The 18291-nt window shown below is 36.8% G+C and overlaps 1 protein-coding gene across 4 annotated transcripts in view; it reads left to right on the forward strand.

Moving 5' to 3' along the window:
• Positions 1-18291, forward strand: part of PARPBP (PARP1 binding protein) — a 66441-nt gene that overhangs the window by 646 nt on the left and 47504 nt on the right. For all 4 annotated transcript variants that reach the window (XM_005572034.4, XM_005572036.4, XM_065524719.1 and 1 more), the window contains exon 2: positions 3028-3183. In XM_005572034.4, coding sequence (XP_005572091.3) covers positions 3031-3183 — 153 coding nt within the window. In that variant the 5' untranslated portion in view covers positions 3028-3030. The remainder of the gene's footprint in view (positions 1-3027; positions 3184-18291) is intronic.

The following is an 18291-nucleotide window of genomic DNA, read 5'->3' on the forward strand; positions in this document are numbered from 1 at the left end:
AAATACCGAAGGACTACAGGTCATAAATGGGGGAGCCTGGAAGTGATATCTGACTCGAAAATGTAGTTCTTTCAACCATTTCACACTGCCTGCCCAGTGACAATTTTTTGTCTCACAGTTTTTGCTCTAGAGCAGCTTGGAATCCAATTTTTTAAAAACAAGTGTTATCGCTGCTGCCTTTGGCTACTGTTTTTTTTCTTGTATAGTGCAGCCTGCCATTCAGAGTGCTGGCATATTTATTGTCTCATTGACTCCTCACAAGGGACTGGAAGGCAAGTATTTCTGTGTAATGATGCTTCCACCTAGGCAACCACGTGTAAGCTTATCGCATAGGCTCCCTCAGGCAGCTAACTACAGGAAGAGCTGGGACTAGACCAGGGGTTGACGAACTAGCTGTGCTGCCTGTTTTTGTGCAGCTAGCTCCTTAGCTAAGAATGAGTCTTACATGTTTATATGGTTGGGGAAAAAATGAATAATGTTTTGTGATGTGTAAAAATTACATGAAATTCAAATTTCAATGCCCATAAAAAAGTTTTATTGTAGCACAGCTGTGCTTATTTGTTTATGTATGTCCGTGGCTATTTTCACACTAGAAGGTCAAAATGAGTAGTTGTGCCTGCCTCAAATATTTACTGTTTGTTCCTTTAGAAAAAGTTAGCTGATCCCTGAATGAGACTCTTGGTTTTCTGTCACTATAGTAATGCTTTTTTTTTTTTTTTTTAAGACGGAGTCTTACTCTGTCACCTAGGCTGGAGTGCAGTAGTGCTATCTTGGCTCACTGCAACCTCCACCTCCCTGGTTCAAGCAATTCTCCTGTCTCAGCTTCCCGAGTAGCTGGGGCACGTGCCACCACACCCAACTAATTTTTAGCAGACACGATTTCACCATGTTGGCCAACCTTGTCTCGAATTCCTAACCTCAGGTGAGCCTCGGCTTCCCAAAGTGCTGGGATTACAGGTGTGAACCACCATGCCAGGCCAATGCTCTTTTACTTTTAACTCAAAACAACTTAGAAACTCATAATGCGTGATAATAGTTAATGTGCTTTTATACATGCCAGGCACTGTTCTAAAAGCTTTACTTGTGTTTATGTTGTTTACTCGTCATAAAACCCTATGGGATAGGGTTTTCATTTTCATTATGAGGAAGCTGAGACAGGGAAAGGTGATATAACTTGGCCAAGATCTCGCAGCCAGTAAGTGGTGGAGCCACATTTCAGAATAGTCTAATTCCCAAGTGAGTCTTCATTCATAGCAATCAAATCTCATAAGACGACCTTTAGATAATACTGGTAAGTAATTTACTCCTAAAAATTTATTTCAGGCAAAGTGACCATGTCACTGAAGCTGACACTTCTTCACTTTTTTTTTTCTTTCAAGAGATGAGGGTGATTTTTTGAAGAGAAATACAACTCTTAGCTATTTACTAGGATTTGCATTTATGTAAATAATTAATCTCTGATTTTTCTACCTGTATCTTTAAGTTGCATCATAGATTGTATCTATAATTTAATTATTTTGCAAGTGGCATATGTCTTTGTTCTTGATTATACAAACCAAAGATGCCAGTAAACATCTAGAATTCTGTTTATGCCACATAAAAATAGAAGAAATGCATAGCAGGAGTCAGGAAATGGAATGAGTGCAAGAAAATGCCCAAAATAAGATGATGGGCATGTGAGTATGCCTAGACTTGAGTACCTAAAGTAGGAAAAAAACTTTTAGCAGGCATGTCTGTAAACTCAGAGAAAGGAATTGGATGCCTTATGTAGTCTTGGGTACGTGAAACAATGGCACTGCCTCAAATTAGTTTGAAAGGCTTTTGTGTGCATCTGGAGAAGTTATTTAATATGATGCTTTAGGAACACAGCTTATAGAGTTAGACGTCTTAAGTTTACACTGTTTGTCCACTCACAAGCTGAGTGACATGGAGGATATTAGGTAAAATGAGGATAGTAACAGACCTGTCTTATTGGACACTTATGAGAATTGAGTGAGGTAATCAATATTAAGCTTTTGAAAAGCATCTCCACCAAGTAAGCTCCTAAATATTAGTTATTTTATTGGTTATGTAGTACAGTGTAACAAACCATTTCAAAAGTTAAGGTTTTAAAATAACCCTTTCCTTCTGATTCTGTGGATCAGCAGTTTGGGTGGGACACTGCTAGGTGATACTCTGGTGGTCACGCAGGACACAATTCCTCCAGTAACCTGTTGTGACAACACATGTGAATTATCTACCAGGGAAGCTTATTAGAGACTCCATGCCCAGGGTTTTTATTGGGGGCTAAGTGCAAAGGCATCCACTGTCTGACATGTACCAAAATTCCAGACTCGCAAGTGTTTAGCATAAACTATATTGTTTGAATGAACAGTTTAGCCCAGTGAACCACTCTTACTGGAAACGCTCCTGAAATCTAAGTTCCCAGACTGAACTCCAGCTTCGAAAGAGAGCATTCAGGCCTATTGTATTAGTACTTCTGCACATACCACTTAAGGCCTAAGCTCAACTCCCACAGCGTCATTCTTGCCACATTCTATTGGTTAAATCAAGTCACGAGGCTGGTCCAGATTCAAACAGGTAGAAAAATAGGCCACCTCTTTTGGGACAATGTAGGATGGGAAGAAATTGGCTTTTTAGTTTTTTTTTTTTTTTTTTCCAATTTATCAGATATTACCTATCTCAAAACAAATATATATATTTAAATACAACTTTAATTAGTTATGTTTGTAATTATAAGTTTGCAGTAAATTTGCATGTCTGTTTTTGTGTGAATTTTCAGAATTGAAGGCTGCATTTTGTTCTTTCAAAAGGTTTGGCTTAAGAAACCAAAGGGAAGGGAAATATGATTGAGCAGAAATTGTATTATTTTGTTTTCCTAAATGTAATTAAAAGCAATCTTGGTAAATACAAAATGACCTCTCATTCACTATATATTTTTCTCTATCTGTGCTTGCCTATACATGTTAAATGTTAATTTCCAGTTAACGTAAGGTACTTTAACTTTGTATTCTGTCCTACTTTAAGATAATGGCTGTGCTTAATCAAAAGTCTGTCCTGGATATGATTAAAGAGTTTCGAAAGAACTGGCGTGCTCTTTGTAACTCTGAGAGAACTACGCTATGTGGTGCAGACTCCATGCTCTTGGCATTGCAGCTTTCTATGGCAGAGAACAACAAACAGGTTGGTAAACTATATTTAGGTTAACTTGTTTTTTTAAAGCAAAATTTCATTGCTGCCCATTTGAATAAACTTAAGAATATTAATTTCCTTACAATATGTGCCCTTCTATGATAATACACCATTTTCACAAATGCCTCTGTGTATCTGTGTCAGAATGTTACAATTGAATTTGAAATTAATTATTTCAAAATTAGACTCTTCATATGTATGATTATACATGGGACATGCACATTTGTTGTTTAATAGGAAGACTCAGGATAAACATGTAACTATTATTGTGGTCAAATTATTTTTATTGAATAAGACTTTCTTTGTTCCCTAAACTTTAAAAACTACTGGCTCTTGTACCCCAATCCTGGAAATTCTGATCTGCACTGAGATGCTGGAAACTGCCTTTAAAAAATTTCCACAAAGTGATTCTTACTTAGGTAGCTTGAGCCAGACTAGTGTTTGGAATTAAGCGCTAGCTAAAGGGCTGGAGGTGTTCAGATGAGAAAAGGATGAATGTAGGGTAGAGTGGTAAGGAGCGGCTTTGTGATATTAGATGGATTTTAGGTAAAGGAAGAGAAGGCTGTAGAGGAGGCATGATGAGGAAAGTCAGTTCAGAAGAAGGGTTCAGGGGAATCAAAGTCATGGTTTGACTTTGGTAAAGATACCGGCTTGACTAGAGAAGAGGATTTTTGAAGGGTAGAATTAGTTTCAATGGGTCTATTGGTCTAGATATTGAAATGACATTCTGATGAGTTGTTTTAATTTTACATGTCAGTAGTTTCCAGATTTTTAGATTCCATAGACCAGTAAAATTTCTAAAAAATTATTAGACACTGACAGATTTTAATCATTTCTCATTTTTGCAAATAAGGCCATTGAGAAAAAATAGTTACTATATACTATGATCATCATTTTGAAAAAGGAAGAATATTTTAACACTTAAAAAGTATAAAATCTTAAAACAGGGATAGTGTTTTCTACCCAAGAATAATTGGCAGTTTTGCATATTTTAAACAATGCATGTTAAGATAAATTTTGAATCTCTGAAACAATGACAGTGATATTTTACTTTATATCGTCATTTTTTGAACAAATACTGAGTTTTTACTGTGTGTTAGACATCATTGTAAAAATTGGGAATACAGTAATGAAAGAAGTCTCTGTTCTTATAGAGTGAACCTTCTAGGGAGAGATAGCTAGTACTGTAAGATATTTAGTCTTTTAGGACATAAATGCTATTAATAATAGCGTTATTAATATGTACATAATAAACATACAGAAAAGAATAAAACAGATGCAACTAAGGAATATGCAGAGTTTGGGATAAAAGGGTTGTTGGAATTTGAAATAAGGTGGTCAGGGAAGGCCTCACCTGGAAAGTACTATTTGAGCAAAGATTTGAAAGAGGGGAAGTCATTAGCCATGGGGATTTTTATGGGAAGGGTCTATCTCAGGCAAAGGGAGGAGCAGGTGTAGCAGCCCTGAGGTGGGACTATGCCTGTAATGTTCCAGGAACAGTAAAAAGGCCAATACAGCTGTTTAAATAAATGTTAATCTCCTTCCCTCCACTAATTACTTTTTTCTCTTTTTCTATTTTTGAACTTCTACTATATGCCAGGCATTGTGATATGCGTTGGGGTTAAAACGGTGAGCAAAACCAGACTTGACTCCTGCTGTCATGAAGCATATTACCTAGTAGATAAGGCAGACATTAAGTAGAGGATCATACAAATACATGTAAACTAATAGCCATAAGAAGAATATGATGCTCAGACACCAGACAGTTGACTTCATCAGAGAGATCAAGCTGAGCCCCTCAGTTGTACTCTTTGATCTAGAGACTCTTTTTCACCCTCTCCAGGGAATGAACCTTCAATTTTCTGCCAAGTCAGATGATTATTCTCCCCTACCTCAACAGAAATTAATTATTAGGCAAAAATCAAAGCAAAGATTACCCAGAGAGATAAGCACAATACTGGAATAACTTCTAGAATCACTTCATTGGCAAATCTCTTCACCAACGCCTTCCACTGGGCAAATTGTTTTTCTAGGAGACATATTAAGAGTGTTGCCTTTAGAAGGCTTTGGCTTTATGTGGCGGGGTGAGCAGAAAGGGTCTCTGATTCAGCTTTCTACCTTTCTTGGACTCTTCCTTTGTCCTTTAAACTTTGCGCTCAGGGTTTATGAAAACCAGTTTCTAGAGTGCCAGGGAGTAGTAGATGCCTTGAAACAAACACAAGCCCCACCTTTTGCTTACCCTTCTATATTGGCACTTTCTCTTTGTTTTTGACCTTTTGTAGTTTCTCTTTTATAGACTATTTAGTCATGCTTTAAAACATTTTTTCTATTTTCTCCTGTAGTTTTAGGTATTCTGTACCAGGAAGTTTTTCTGCGTATCAAGTTAGCCATATTGCACTGTTGGTGTGTCTGTTTTAAAATTGTAACAGATGGGGCCGGGGGCGGTGGCTCACGCCTGTAATCCCTCACTTTGGGAGACTGAGGCCGGCAGATCACGTGAGGTCAGGAATTCAAGTCCAGCCTGGCCCACTTGGTGAAACCTTGTCTCTACTAAAAATATAAAAATTAGCTGGGCATAGTGGCAGGCGCCTGTAATCCCAGCTACTCAGGAGGCTGACGCAGGATTATCACTTGAACCCAGGAGGCAGAGGTTGCAGTGAGCCACTGTACTCCAGTCTGGCTGACAGAGTGAGACTCCACCTCAAAAATAAATAAATAAAATAAAATTGTAACAGTATCAGTTCTTTCTATATCTTTTTTTCATCCAACATTATTTTCAAGATCTTTTCAGGTACTGATAGAAAAGTTAATCTAATTTATTCATTTTATCACTCTCACATGTTCCTTTAATATGACTGCTACATTTTATTTATTGGTGGATCTTTAGACTGAAGTTCTTTTGTGTTACAAATAGTTTTGCCTTGAAATGAAATGTTTGTACCAAGCAAGAGGTTCCTTAGGCTCCTTATTTAAGTAGCTACATGATAGACACTTTTTTATCTTGCATGTGGCAGTTAGAATTTACATTTATGGGCTAGGCACACTGACCCATACCTGTAATCACAGCACTCTGAGAGTCCAGGATGGGCAGATTGCTTTAACCCAGAAGTTCAAGACCAGCCTGGGCAACATGGCAAAACCTCGTGTCTACAAAAAAATACAAAAATTAGCCAGGTGTGGTGAAGTGCGTCTGTAGTCCCAGCTACTTGGTAGACTGAAGTGAGAAGATCACTTGAGCCTGGGAGGTTGAGGCTTGCCGTGAGCTGAGATCACGCCAGTGTACTCTAGCCTGGGCAACAGAGTGAGAACCTAGCTCAAGAAAAGAGAGAGAGAAAAAAAAGAATTTACATTTATATCATCAATGGAAGAGAGTGCCATTTTTTATCCCTCTTTCCATATTAGATGTCATATTTTATTATAAAAGAGAAAAAATTGTATTTCATTTTATTTTTTGGACAGCTACCGTGTTTAAAAATTTGTTTAAATGCTTATTTGATCATTTAGGTATCTTTTTCGTAGTAGATTCATTTTTAATAATGAAATAAACTAGAAATATTCTACACATATATCACCTGGAGGTTGGTTGTATATAGCATTGTAAACCACCAGTAGAATAGTGTGCAATAATTAAATAGCTTAGGTACGTGTACATTTATTGACATGGAAAAATATTCAAAATATATTGTTAATAAAACAGAGCAGTTTGTATTATGGCTAAGAGTAAATGCTAGGGAGTCAGTTGGCTTGGGTTCACAGCCTAATTCAGCCTTTTGGCTGAGTGACCTTAGACAAATCACTTAATTTTTTAAAAAACATAGTTTTTTAAATTGACAAAAAATTGGCTAGTAACCATCATTGTCTTTCTACTTCTGTAAGTTCACTTTTTTTTTTTTTTTTTTTTTGAGATGGTGTCTCACTCTGTCTCCCAGGCTGGAGTGCAGTGGCACAATCTTGGCTCACTGCAAGCTCTGCCTCTCGGGTTCACACCATTCTCCTACCTCAGCCTCCCTAGTAGCTGGGACTACAGGAGGATGAAACTCCATCTCAGGAAAAACAAACAAATAAAAAAAAAAAGAAGTGGGCAAAGGATATGAACAGACACTTTTCAAAAGAAGACATACATGTGGCAAACAAGCATATGAAAAAAGCTCAATATCACTGATCATTAAAAAAATGCAAGTCAAAACCACAATAAGATAGCATCTCACACCAGCCAAATGACTATAATTAAAAAATCAAAAAGTAACAGACGACTGGACACAGTGGCTCAAGCCTATAATTCCAGCAGTTTGGGAGGCCAAGGTGGACGGATCACTTGAGGTCAGGAGTTTGAGACGAGCCTGGCCAGCATGGTGAAACCCCATCTCTACTAAAAATACAAAAATTAACTGGGCATGGCGGCATGCACCTGTATTCCCAGCTACTTGGGAGGCTGAGGCATGAGAATCACTTGAACCCAGGAGGCAGAGGTTGCAGTGAGCTGAGATTGCACCACTGCACTCCAGCCTGTGTGATGGAGCGAGACTCTGTCTCAGAAGAAAAACAACAGGTACCGGCAAGACTGGAGAAAAAGGAACACTTATACACTGTTGGGGGAGTGTAAATTAGTTAAACCATTGCATAACGCAGTGTGGAGATTCCTTGAAGACCTAAAAACAGAACTACCATTTAACCCAGCAATCTCATTATTGGGTATAAATCCAAAGGAATAGAAATCATTCTATCATAAAAGCATGCATGTGTAGGTTTATTGCAGTGCTATTGACAGAAGCAAAGATTTGGAATCCACCTAAATGGCCATTAACGATAGACTAGATTAAGAAAATGTGGTACATATACACCGTGGAATACTATGTAGCTGTAAAAAGGAATGAGATCATGTCCTTTGTTGGAAAAGGAACTAGAGGCCATTATCCTTAGCAAACTAATGCAGGAACAGAAAACCAAATACCACATATTCTCACTTACAAGTGGGAGCTAAATGATGAGAACAAATGGACACATAGAGGGGAATAACAGGTACTGGGGCCTACTGAAGTGTGACGGGTGGGAGGAGGGAGAGGATCAGGAAAAATAACTAATGGGCACTTGGCTTAATACCTGGGTGACAAACTAATCTACAGCTGGGCACGGTGGCTCACACCTATAATCCCAGCACTTTGGGAGGCTGAGGCAGGCAGATCGCCTGAGGTCAGGAGTTTGAGACCAGCCTGGCCAACAGGGTGAAGCCCACGTCTCTACTAAAAATATACAAATTAGCCAGGCCATGATGGCATGTGCCTGTAATCCAAGCTACTTGGGAGGCTGAGGTGGGAGAATCACTTGAACCCGGGAGGTGGAGGTTGCAGTAAGCTGAAATCACTCCATTGCATTCCAGCCTGGGGGATAGCGACAGAGTGAGACCCTGTCTCAAAAAAGAATCTGTACAACAAACCCCTATGACATGAAGTTACCTATATGACAAACCTGCACATGTACCCCTGAACTTAAAAGTTCAAAAGAAAAAATCCATTTTGAGTTGATTTTTGTAAAAGAGATAAAGGTCTAATTTCATTCTTCTGTGGGCAGATACCCAGTTGTCCAACATTTATTGATTAGACTGTTCTTTCCCCATTAGGTGTTCTTGGTACCTTTTTTGAAAGCCAATTGCCTGTAAATCTGTGGATATATATTTTGGTTCTCAGTTCTGTTCCATTGGTCTAGCCGTATGTTTTTATGCTAGTACCATGCTATTTGGATTACCATAGTTTTGTAGTATATTTTGAAGGTAGGTAGTGTGTGCCTCCAACTTTTTTCATTTTGCTCAAGATTGTTTTTGCTGTTTGGGGTCTGTTGTAGTTCCATATAAATTTTAAAATTGTTTTTTCTATGTTTTTGCTGTTTGAGGTCTGTTGTAGTTCCATATAAATTTTAAAATTGTTTTTTCTATTTCTGTCAAAAATGGCATTAGAATTTTGATAGGAATTGCATTGAATCTGTATATTGCTTTGGATAATATGGACATTATAACAATATTGATTATTCCAGTTCATCAATATGGGATAACTTTCCACGTATTTGTATCTTCTTTAATTTACTTTATCCATGTTTTATAGTTTTCAGTGTGCAGATCTTTCATCTTCTTGGTTAAATTTATTTGTAAAAATTTTGTATTTTATAGCTATTGTAAATGGGATTTTCCGGATTACTTTTTCAGATTGTTTTTAATGTGTTGAAGTGATACTGATTTTTGTATTTTTATTTTTGTATCTTGCCACTTTACACAATTTGTTTATTCTTATAGTTTTTGGTGGAGTCTTTATGATTTTCTATATATAAGAACATGTTATCTGTAAACAGGAACAGTTTCACTTATTTCTTTCCAACTTGGATGCCTTTTATTTCTTTTTCTTACCTAACCACTCTGGCTACACCTTCTAGTACTATGTTGAATAGAAGTGGGAAGAGTAAGCATCCTTGTCTTGTTCCTGATCTTAGAGGGAAAGCTTTCAACTTTTTCACTATTAAGTATGATGTTAGCTGTGAGTTTGTCATATATGGCCTTTCTCATGTTGAAGTATATTCTTTTATATCTAATGTGTTGACAATTTTGATGATGAGAGGATATTTAGTCAGATTTTTTTTCTGTATCTTTTGAGATGATCATAGTGTTTGGTCCTTCATTCTGTTATGTGCCATATTTTGTTTATAGATTTGTGTATGTTGAACCATCCCTGGTATGAATCTGACTTTATCATCGTGAGTGATCCTTTTAATGTGCTGTTTAATTTGGCTTCCTAGTATTTTGTTGAGGAATTTTGCATATGTGTTCATTATGGATATTGTCCTCCAATTTTTTTTTTCTTGCAGTGTCCTAGTGTGGCTTTGGTATCCAGGTCATGCTTGTTTCATAAAATGAGTTTGGAAGTATTTCCTTTTCATTTTTTTGGAAGAGTTCTTAGTTCACACAGAACATTCTTCAAGATAGATCATATGTTAGCCCACAAAACAAGTCTTAACAAATTTAAGAAGATTGAAATCATACCGAGTATTCTGATTACAGTGGTATGAAACTAGAAATCTGTAACAGGAAGAATTTTGGAAAATTAACAAACACGTGGAAATTAACCAATGATTCGAAAAAGAAATTAAAAGGAAATTTTAAAAACCTTAAAAAAATGGAAGTACAACATACCATAACTTATGGGATGGAGCAAAAGCAATTCTAATAGGAAAGCTTACAGCAATAAACACCTACATTTTTTTTTTTTTAAAAAAAAGATCTTTAATAAACTTAACGTTAAACCAAAAGAAACTAGGAAAAGAACAATACACTAAGCCCAAACTTAGCAGAAGGAAAGGAATAATAAAGATGAGAGCAGAAATAAATGAAATAGAGACCAAAAAACCAATAGTAAAGATCAATGAAGCTAAGAGTTGGCTTTTTGAAAAGATAAACAAAATCAACAAACCTTTAGGTAAACTAAGAAAAAAGACAAGACTAAAAAAAAAAAAAAATCAGAAATGAAAAAGGATACATTATAACTGATATCACAGAAATAAAACAGGCCATAAAAGACTACTATGAACAATTTGTATGCCAACAAATTGGATAACCTAGAAGAAATGGATAAATTCCTTGACACGTACTATCTACCAAGACTAAATCATGAAGAAATAGGAAATCTGAATAGACCAATAAAAAGTAAGGACATTGAATCAGTAATAAGAAGTCTTTTATTAAAGAAAAGCCCAGGACCTAGTGGCTTTACTGCTGAATTCTACCAAACATTTAAAGAACTAATACTAATCCTTCTCAAACTCTTCCAAAAGCATGCAGAAGAGGGAACACTTTCAAACTCATTTTATGAGGCCAGTGGGTAGGTATTCTCCTCATAGACTTTCTGTTCATATCCTTTTCTTATTTTACTATTGAGTTGTTTTTGTCTCTTGTTTTTGTTTTTGTGGTGAGATAGGCTCTCACTCTGTCACCCAGGCTGGAGTGCAGTGGCATAATCATAGTTCATTGCAACCGCGACCTCCCCAGGCTTAGGTGATTCTTTTACCTCAGCCTCCCAAGTAGCTGGGACTACAGATATGTACCACCACGCCCAGCTAATTCTTTTATTTTTTATAGAGACAGGGTTTCTCCATGTTGCCCAGGCTGGTCTTGAACTCCTGGGCCCAAGGGATCCGCCTACCTCGGCCTCCCAAAGTGCTGGAATTACAGGCATGAGCCACTGTGTCTGACCTCTTTCTTATTTGGAATATTTCTATATGTATTTTAGATATTCTCTTTGTTATAAATTTTGTTGGTACTGAAAGGGAGGCAAAATTTTACCTCCACCCTTTTAGGGTTCTTTGGCTGGGCCTGAGAATTAAATTGACGTAAGACAGATCAACAGGAGAAAATCATACAACTTTAATATGAGTATTACATGGCACAGGAATATGCATAAGGAAATGAAGACCAAAAGACAAGTTAGAGTTGAGCACTTATATACTGAATCAGAGAAAAAGTAGTAAAATGAAAATGTGACGAGGCAAAGGAACTTGGCCTAGGGTGTTTAATTGGATGTAGTAGTGACCAGGAAATAAAGATTAGTTTAATAAGGTTTGTTTGTATAGATTTCCCTGGACCTCAGCTTATACTCCTTGATGATAAGACTGTTACTTATATAAAGAGGATATCTTTCACATGGGAATTTTGTCTTCTGCTTTGAATAAACAGAAGGAAGTTCATAGTGATCATTTTGCACCTGCTGTTTTTCAAGTACTTTTAGCCTAAATTTTCATTTTACCAGGTGGCATAATTTGGGGGTGGAGTGATCTTAATTCTTTCAGTATCTTCTAGTTTTACCTACAAATTTTACCTTTTCTCCATTTTACCTACTTTAACTGGATGCATTTCCCTTACACTGTTGTACCTGCGTTTATGTGAGATACCATTCTACTGGGTCTTAAATCTAGTATGATTATCTTTACCTTGATGTCCCTGTACTGTTTCCCACATCATTTTTTTTTTCGAGATGGAGTCACTCCCACATCAGTTTTTAAATAGAGCACATTGTTTGCTTTTTCAACTTACTTTCCCATTCATACTCTTAGTCGTACTGGCATGTGCCTTGTTCACTCAGTCACTTAAGTTGGTAGCCTATTTTTATTTTAATTCATTCTTCTTTAGTAGTGTGAAGAAATAGTACTAAGGTAAATGAGGGATTTGAGAATATTGAATAAATAGACTAGCTAAGGGTTAAACCTTGGTGACCATACACTGGAAAATAATGAGAGAGGAATTGAGGCCATTTTTCAGAATCAGTCTTGTATAGTGATTGAAGGCTGTTATTCTGGAATCAGACTACATTCAAATCACCTCCTTTCATTTATTTATGAATTACTTCTAAAGAAATAAATAGATTTTATCAACAAGCTAAGTGAAATGTACCCTGAAAAACATTTAACCCTCATTGTAAAAATTTTGACATACTGAAATACTCAATCCAAATCAGTTTTTCTTCAGGATTTATCTATGTAGCAGTCACTCAGTGTCTCTACTTGCTAATTTTCTACTTGCTAATTCACTTAATTCAGTGTGAAAGTTCACACTCTGGGTGGGAAAGAAGAGGTGAGTTGCAACTGAGCTTTTCACAGTTCTTTTATGTGTGTGCACATGTGTAGTGGTGTGGTGGGTTGTAGGTCAGTTTTATTTCAACTTTCCACATACAGAGTTAGCTTAGGCATCCTCAACTGTGCTCAGACTTCCAAGTACTCAATGATATGAAACAACATAAATATATGTCTGCAGGTGCATTCATGAGTAGCACATAGTAGTTAAAAGTAGATAGAGTTGGTTGTGTATATCCATTGCTTATATTTTTTATCCTGTGTTTGAGCTCTATTTACGTTTCTCTCTTGTTGTCTTTTTTTTTTTTTTTTTTTTTTTTTTTGAGACAGAGTCTTGCTCTTTGCCCAGGCTGGAGTGCAGTGGCGCGATCTCCACTCACTGCAAACTCCTGGTTGACACCATTCTCCTGCCTCAGCCTCCCGGGTAGCTGGGACTATAGGCACCCACCACCATGCCCGGCTAATTTTTTGTATTTTTAGTAGAGATGGGGTTTCACTGTGTTAGCCAGGATGGTCTCCATCTCCTGACTTCGTAATCCACCCACCTTGGCCTCCCAAAGTGCTGGGATTACAGGCGTGAGCCACCACTCTGAAGTTTGAGAAAATAAGTCTTAAAGTATAATTCTTACAACTGAATTTGACTACAGTAAAACTTTTGAATACCTAGTAGAGTTGTTAGTCTGTCTAATGGCATATTTGTTTTTTCTTAACTGTTAAAGTGGGAGAAAAGAAAAGATATATTAAAATACCCTTTACATTTTAGGTTTTTAGCATGTTTTTTGAGGGGGAAAATTTTTTAGCTTGAATTATACAGTGCCTCTCTAGCAGTTTTATCCTGCTAAATTTTTTTTTTATTATACTTTAAGTTCTAGGGTACATGTGCACAATGTGTAGGTTTGTTACATATGTATACATATGCCATGTTGGTATGCTGCACCCATTAACTTGTCATTTACATTAAGTACATCTCCTAATGCTATCCCTCCCCCATCCCCCTACCCCATGACAGGCCCCAGTGTGTGATTTTCCCCTTCCTGTGTCCATGTGTTCTCATTGTTCAATTCCCACCTATGAGTGAGAACATGCAGTGTTTGGTTTTCTGTCCTTGCGATAGTTTGTTCAGAATAATGGTTTCCAGCTTCATCCATGTCCCTACAAAGGACATGAAGTCATCCTTTTTTATGGCTGCATAGTATTCCATGGTGTATATGTCCACATTTTCTTAATTCAGTCTATCATTGATGGACATTTGGGTTGGTTCCAAGTCTTTGCTATTGTGAATAGTGCCGCAATAAACATACTTTGTGCATGTGTCTTTATAGCAGCATAATTTATAATCCTTTGGGTATATATGCAGTAATGGGATGGCTAGGTCAAATGGTATTTCTAGTTCTAGATCCTTGAGGAATCGCCGCACTGTGTTCCACAATGGTTGAAACAGTTTACAGTCCACCAACAGTGTAAAAGTGTTCCTATTTCTCCACATCCTCTTCAGCACCTGTTATTTCCTGACTTTTTAATGATCACCATTCTAACTGGTGTGAGATGGTATCTCATTGTGGTTTTGATTTGCATTTCTCTGATGACCAGTGATGATGAGCATTTTTTCATGTGTCTGTTGGCTGCATAAATGTCTTCTTTTGAAAAGTGTCTGTTCATATCCTTTGCTCACTTTCTGATGGGGTTGTTTGATTTTGTCTTGTAAATTTGTTTAAGTTCTTTGTAGATTCTGGATATTAGCCCTTTGTCAGAAGGGTAGATTGTAAAAATTTTCTCCCATTCTGTAGGTTGCTTGTTCACTCTGATGGTAGTTTCTTTTGCTGTGCAGAAGCTCTTTAGTTTAATTAGATCCCATTTGTCTATTTTGGCTTTTGTTGCCATTGCTTTTGGTGTTTCAGTCATGAAGTCCTTGCCCATGCCTGTGTCCTGAATAGTATTGCCTAGGTTTACTTCTGGGGGTTTTATGGTTTTAGTTCTAACATTTAAGTCTTTGATCCATCTTGAATTAATTTTTGTGTAAAGTGTACGGAAGGGATCCAGTTTCAGCTTTCTACATATGACTAGCCAGTTTTCCCAGCACGATTTATTAAATCGGGAATCTTTTCCCCATTTCTTGCTGCCGCCTTGCAGTTCGATCTCAGACTGATGTGCTAGCAGTGAGCGAGGCTCCGTGGGCCTGGGACCCTCCAAGCCAGGCGCAGCATGTAATCTCCTGGTGTGCAGTTTGCTAAGACCGTTGGAAAAGCACAGTATTAGGGTGGGAGTGTCCCAATTTTCCAGGTATCGTCTGTCATGGCTTCCCTTGGCTAGGAAAGGGAATTCCCTGACCCCTTGCGCCTCCCGGGTGAGGCAATGCCCCTCCCTGCTTCGGCTCAGTCTCCCTGCTGTGCACCCACTGTCCAACAAGCCCCAGTGAGATGAACCTCGTACCTCAGTTGGAAATGCAGAAATCACCCATCTTCTGCGTTTCTCATGCTGGGAGCTGTAGACTGGAGCTGTTCCTATTCCGCCATCTTGGAACCTCCTCCTAAAGATTTAACCTTTATAGATTCATTGAGGACTTTTGACTTCATTATATGACAAATGTATGACTTCATTAGGTGGCAAATAATATTTTGGCTTTCTTTCTTTGGAATTAGCTTCTTATTTTGCATCTGACTGGCAATCGTGTTAATAGAGGCTATTTTTTTTGCCTTAAATTGTCTTATTGAGAAACTTTTACAATATTCCATTGCATAAAGCAGATGAAGGTATTAATTTTATACCTTTTTGGAAAGCAGTTAAAGTACCTGTGATTGACTGTCAGATTTGAAAATGATATAACTGAGATCTAACAAGAAGAAACAGGTTTTTAAAATTGTATTACATTTTATCACCACTCTTTCCCCTCAAAACAATGATTTTACTTTAAATAAGAGAAGAGAAAGGAAATTGACATTTTTGATTACCTGTCATTTGTCAGGTGTTATTTAATCTGTGTAATCTCATTTTATAACCAAGGAAACTGACTGAAGGGTTTCAGTATCTTACCCAAGGTCACATAGCCCATTAGTGCTCTTAAGTAGACCTATCTTTTCTCTAATGACAACAAAACATCTAGTCAATTAAAAATGTAAAGTTTTAAAATTTTGAATTATTAGAAATATATGATATAATGTACAGAGTACAAACGCTTTGGAAAATGTGTAACTCTTGCTTTTCTCATTTTATTCTTGTGAAATACAATCCTTCTTATGTCCATCAGAGAATTAAAGTGCTGAACATTTTGAACTTCCTTCATATATTAGCCAGCTGGCATGTTTTCCTAGCAAAATATTTTCTGATTTGACCACAGACTCTCTCAATCAGTTGTTACTGGTTTGAATAATAGAATATGCTGTCATGGTGGGCACCTGATCATGAAAACTGATATCTGGAGTGCATTTTTATTTGGATTTAAAATGTTTTTACAATCCCAGTATAAACACTGTTAATCTAGTCAAAACTTTTTCTCACAAGATCAAGAGCTTACATAGTTTTACTTTAACTAGTTATAGTCAAAAGGGTAAGAATAAGTTGTGCATTTACATTACACAAAATCTTATTTTAAACATGAAGGATGTCAGACTAAGAATAGTTTTGCGAATTTTTGAGATAAAACAGTTTAGTTTTAAAACTAAATAACTGGATTTATTTAATTTAAATACCATTTGGAAATTTTCTGATGTGTAACCTTTGTGGGGTTGGGGAGTAAGTGTACAGTTTTTGGTACAATGCTGGAAAATTACAAATATGTCCTACATTTGGAGAATAGATCCAATGTTTGAGAGTTACCGATTTTTTTTTTTTGGGTGATTCATTGAACTAGTTTCATGAAATAGAATTAATTTCCATTTTCATGACACAACAGGCCCCTGCACTAAGGACAATTAGGATAATTTTTTTAGTTGTGTTTATATAGATGAGTAAAGAGCTGCTTCTTTTAAGGCAGTTGGACACTTTGTCTTAAATGTGGATAGTGAGTAGTAACAGTGGCTAATTATTATAGGAAGTATAAAAATGCAGATTTAAAAGGGTCAAATATATAGAAAATAATATTCAGGAGTACTTAATTTCTTTCTATTTTTGTTGGGTAAAGGTTATATTGTAGTTTAGTTCTAGTGAACTGTAGTCGTACTTCAATACCCACCCATCTTTAAATGCAATTAATGGACAGATCTTGGTGTTAATGGAAACTACTAAAATATTAAAGGAACTTAACTATGGAAGACAGCAATGTATTACATTTCATAAACCATATATAGATACTTAAAAATATTTAGTACTCATGGTGTATTAGAAAGGAGTAGTTAGAATTGGCCAGGCGCGGTTGCTCACGCCTGTAATCCCAGCACTCTGGGAGGCGGAGGCGGGCGGATCACGAGGTCAAATCAAGACCATCCTGGCTAACACAGTGAAATCCCATCTCTACTAAAAAATACAAAAATTTAGCAGGGCGTAGTGGCGGGCCACCTGGTAGTCCCAGCTACTTGGAGGCTGAAGTAGGAGAATGACATCAACCCGGGGGGCAGAGCTTGCAGTGAGCTGAGATCGCACCACTGCACTCCAGCCTGGGAGACAGAGCGATACTCCGTCTCAAAAACAAACAAACAAACAAACAAAAGGAGTAGCTAGAATTTAATTTTTGCTGAATTAGGGCTGGCAGCTTTTGGAAGGCATCATTATTAATTTCATTAATAAGGGAGCAGAATGGAATCAATTAAAAAAACCCTTCAACTTGTTCACTGAGAGAACTTATTATGCAGATATTGAAGACTTTAAAGAAAGTTTTATAGTTAGATAAAATATTGGCATGCAAACATGTTGGTAACATTAGTGGGTCTCTAAGCAACTATATGTCACTGTAGCCAGGTTATAATCTGTTTTATTTCTTGTGGGAAAAATAGAAACTCTGTCAAAAAAGAGAAAGAAAGAATAATTTTGCTTGATTACTAACATCTGACAACTTATAGAAAGAAACCTGTGTCTTTTTAGCACTTGTTTGTTACAGTTTCATGTGTCCATGAGCTGAGAAGAATAAAAATTAATCTCTGGCTCAAGATTTTACACTTGGTCTTAGCCAAAAGGCCGAGAAGCAATGGCTCAAGGTTTTAGCACTGATGTTTTGCTTTCCTTGTAATAGTAATGAAACATAATTAAAAAAAATTAATTTTTATGACCTTATTTTAAGACTAAACCCTTGGAATATTTTGTTATGTGGGAATTCACTATGGCATTGAGAATTTTAAATACGAGATTAAAAATAGATTAGCCAAAAGAACTAAAAGGAACTAAAAAGAATCAAAATTTTCCCCTATCAGTAGTATTTAAGTATACTTCACTGCCCACCTATCCATCCACTATGGGTAGAAGAAGGTTGACAAATTTCAAGAAATGTAGCAGTGACTATGTATGTACCATTTTTGTCATGTGCAAACTTGCCTTAGTTGTTCATATTTTATAAAATCATGAAAACCT

Source organism: Macaca fascicularis, chromosome 11 (genome assembly GCF_037993035.2).
Source record: "Macaca fascicularis isolate 582-1 chromosome 11, T2T-MFA8v1.1".
Lineage (NCBI taxonomy): Eukaryota > Metazoa > Chordata > Mammalia > Primates > Cercopithecidae > Macaca > Macaca fascicularis.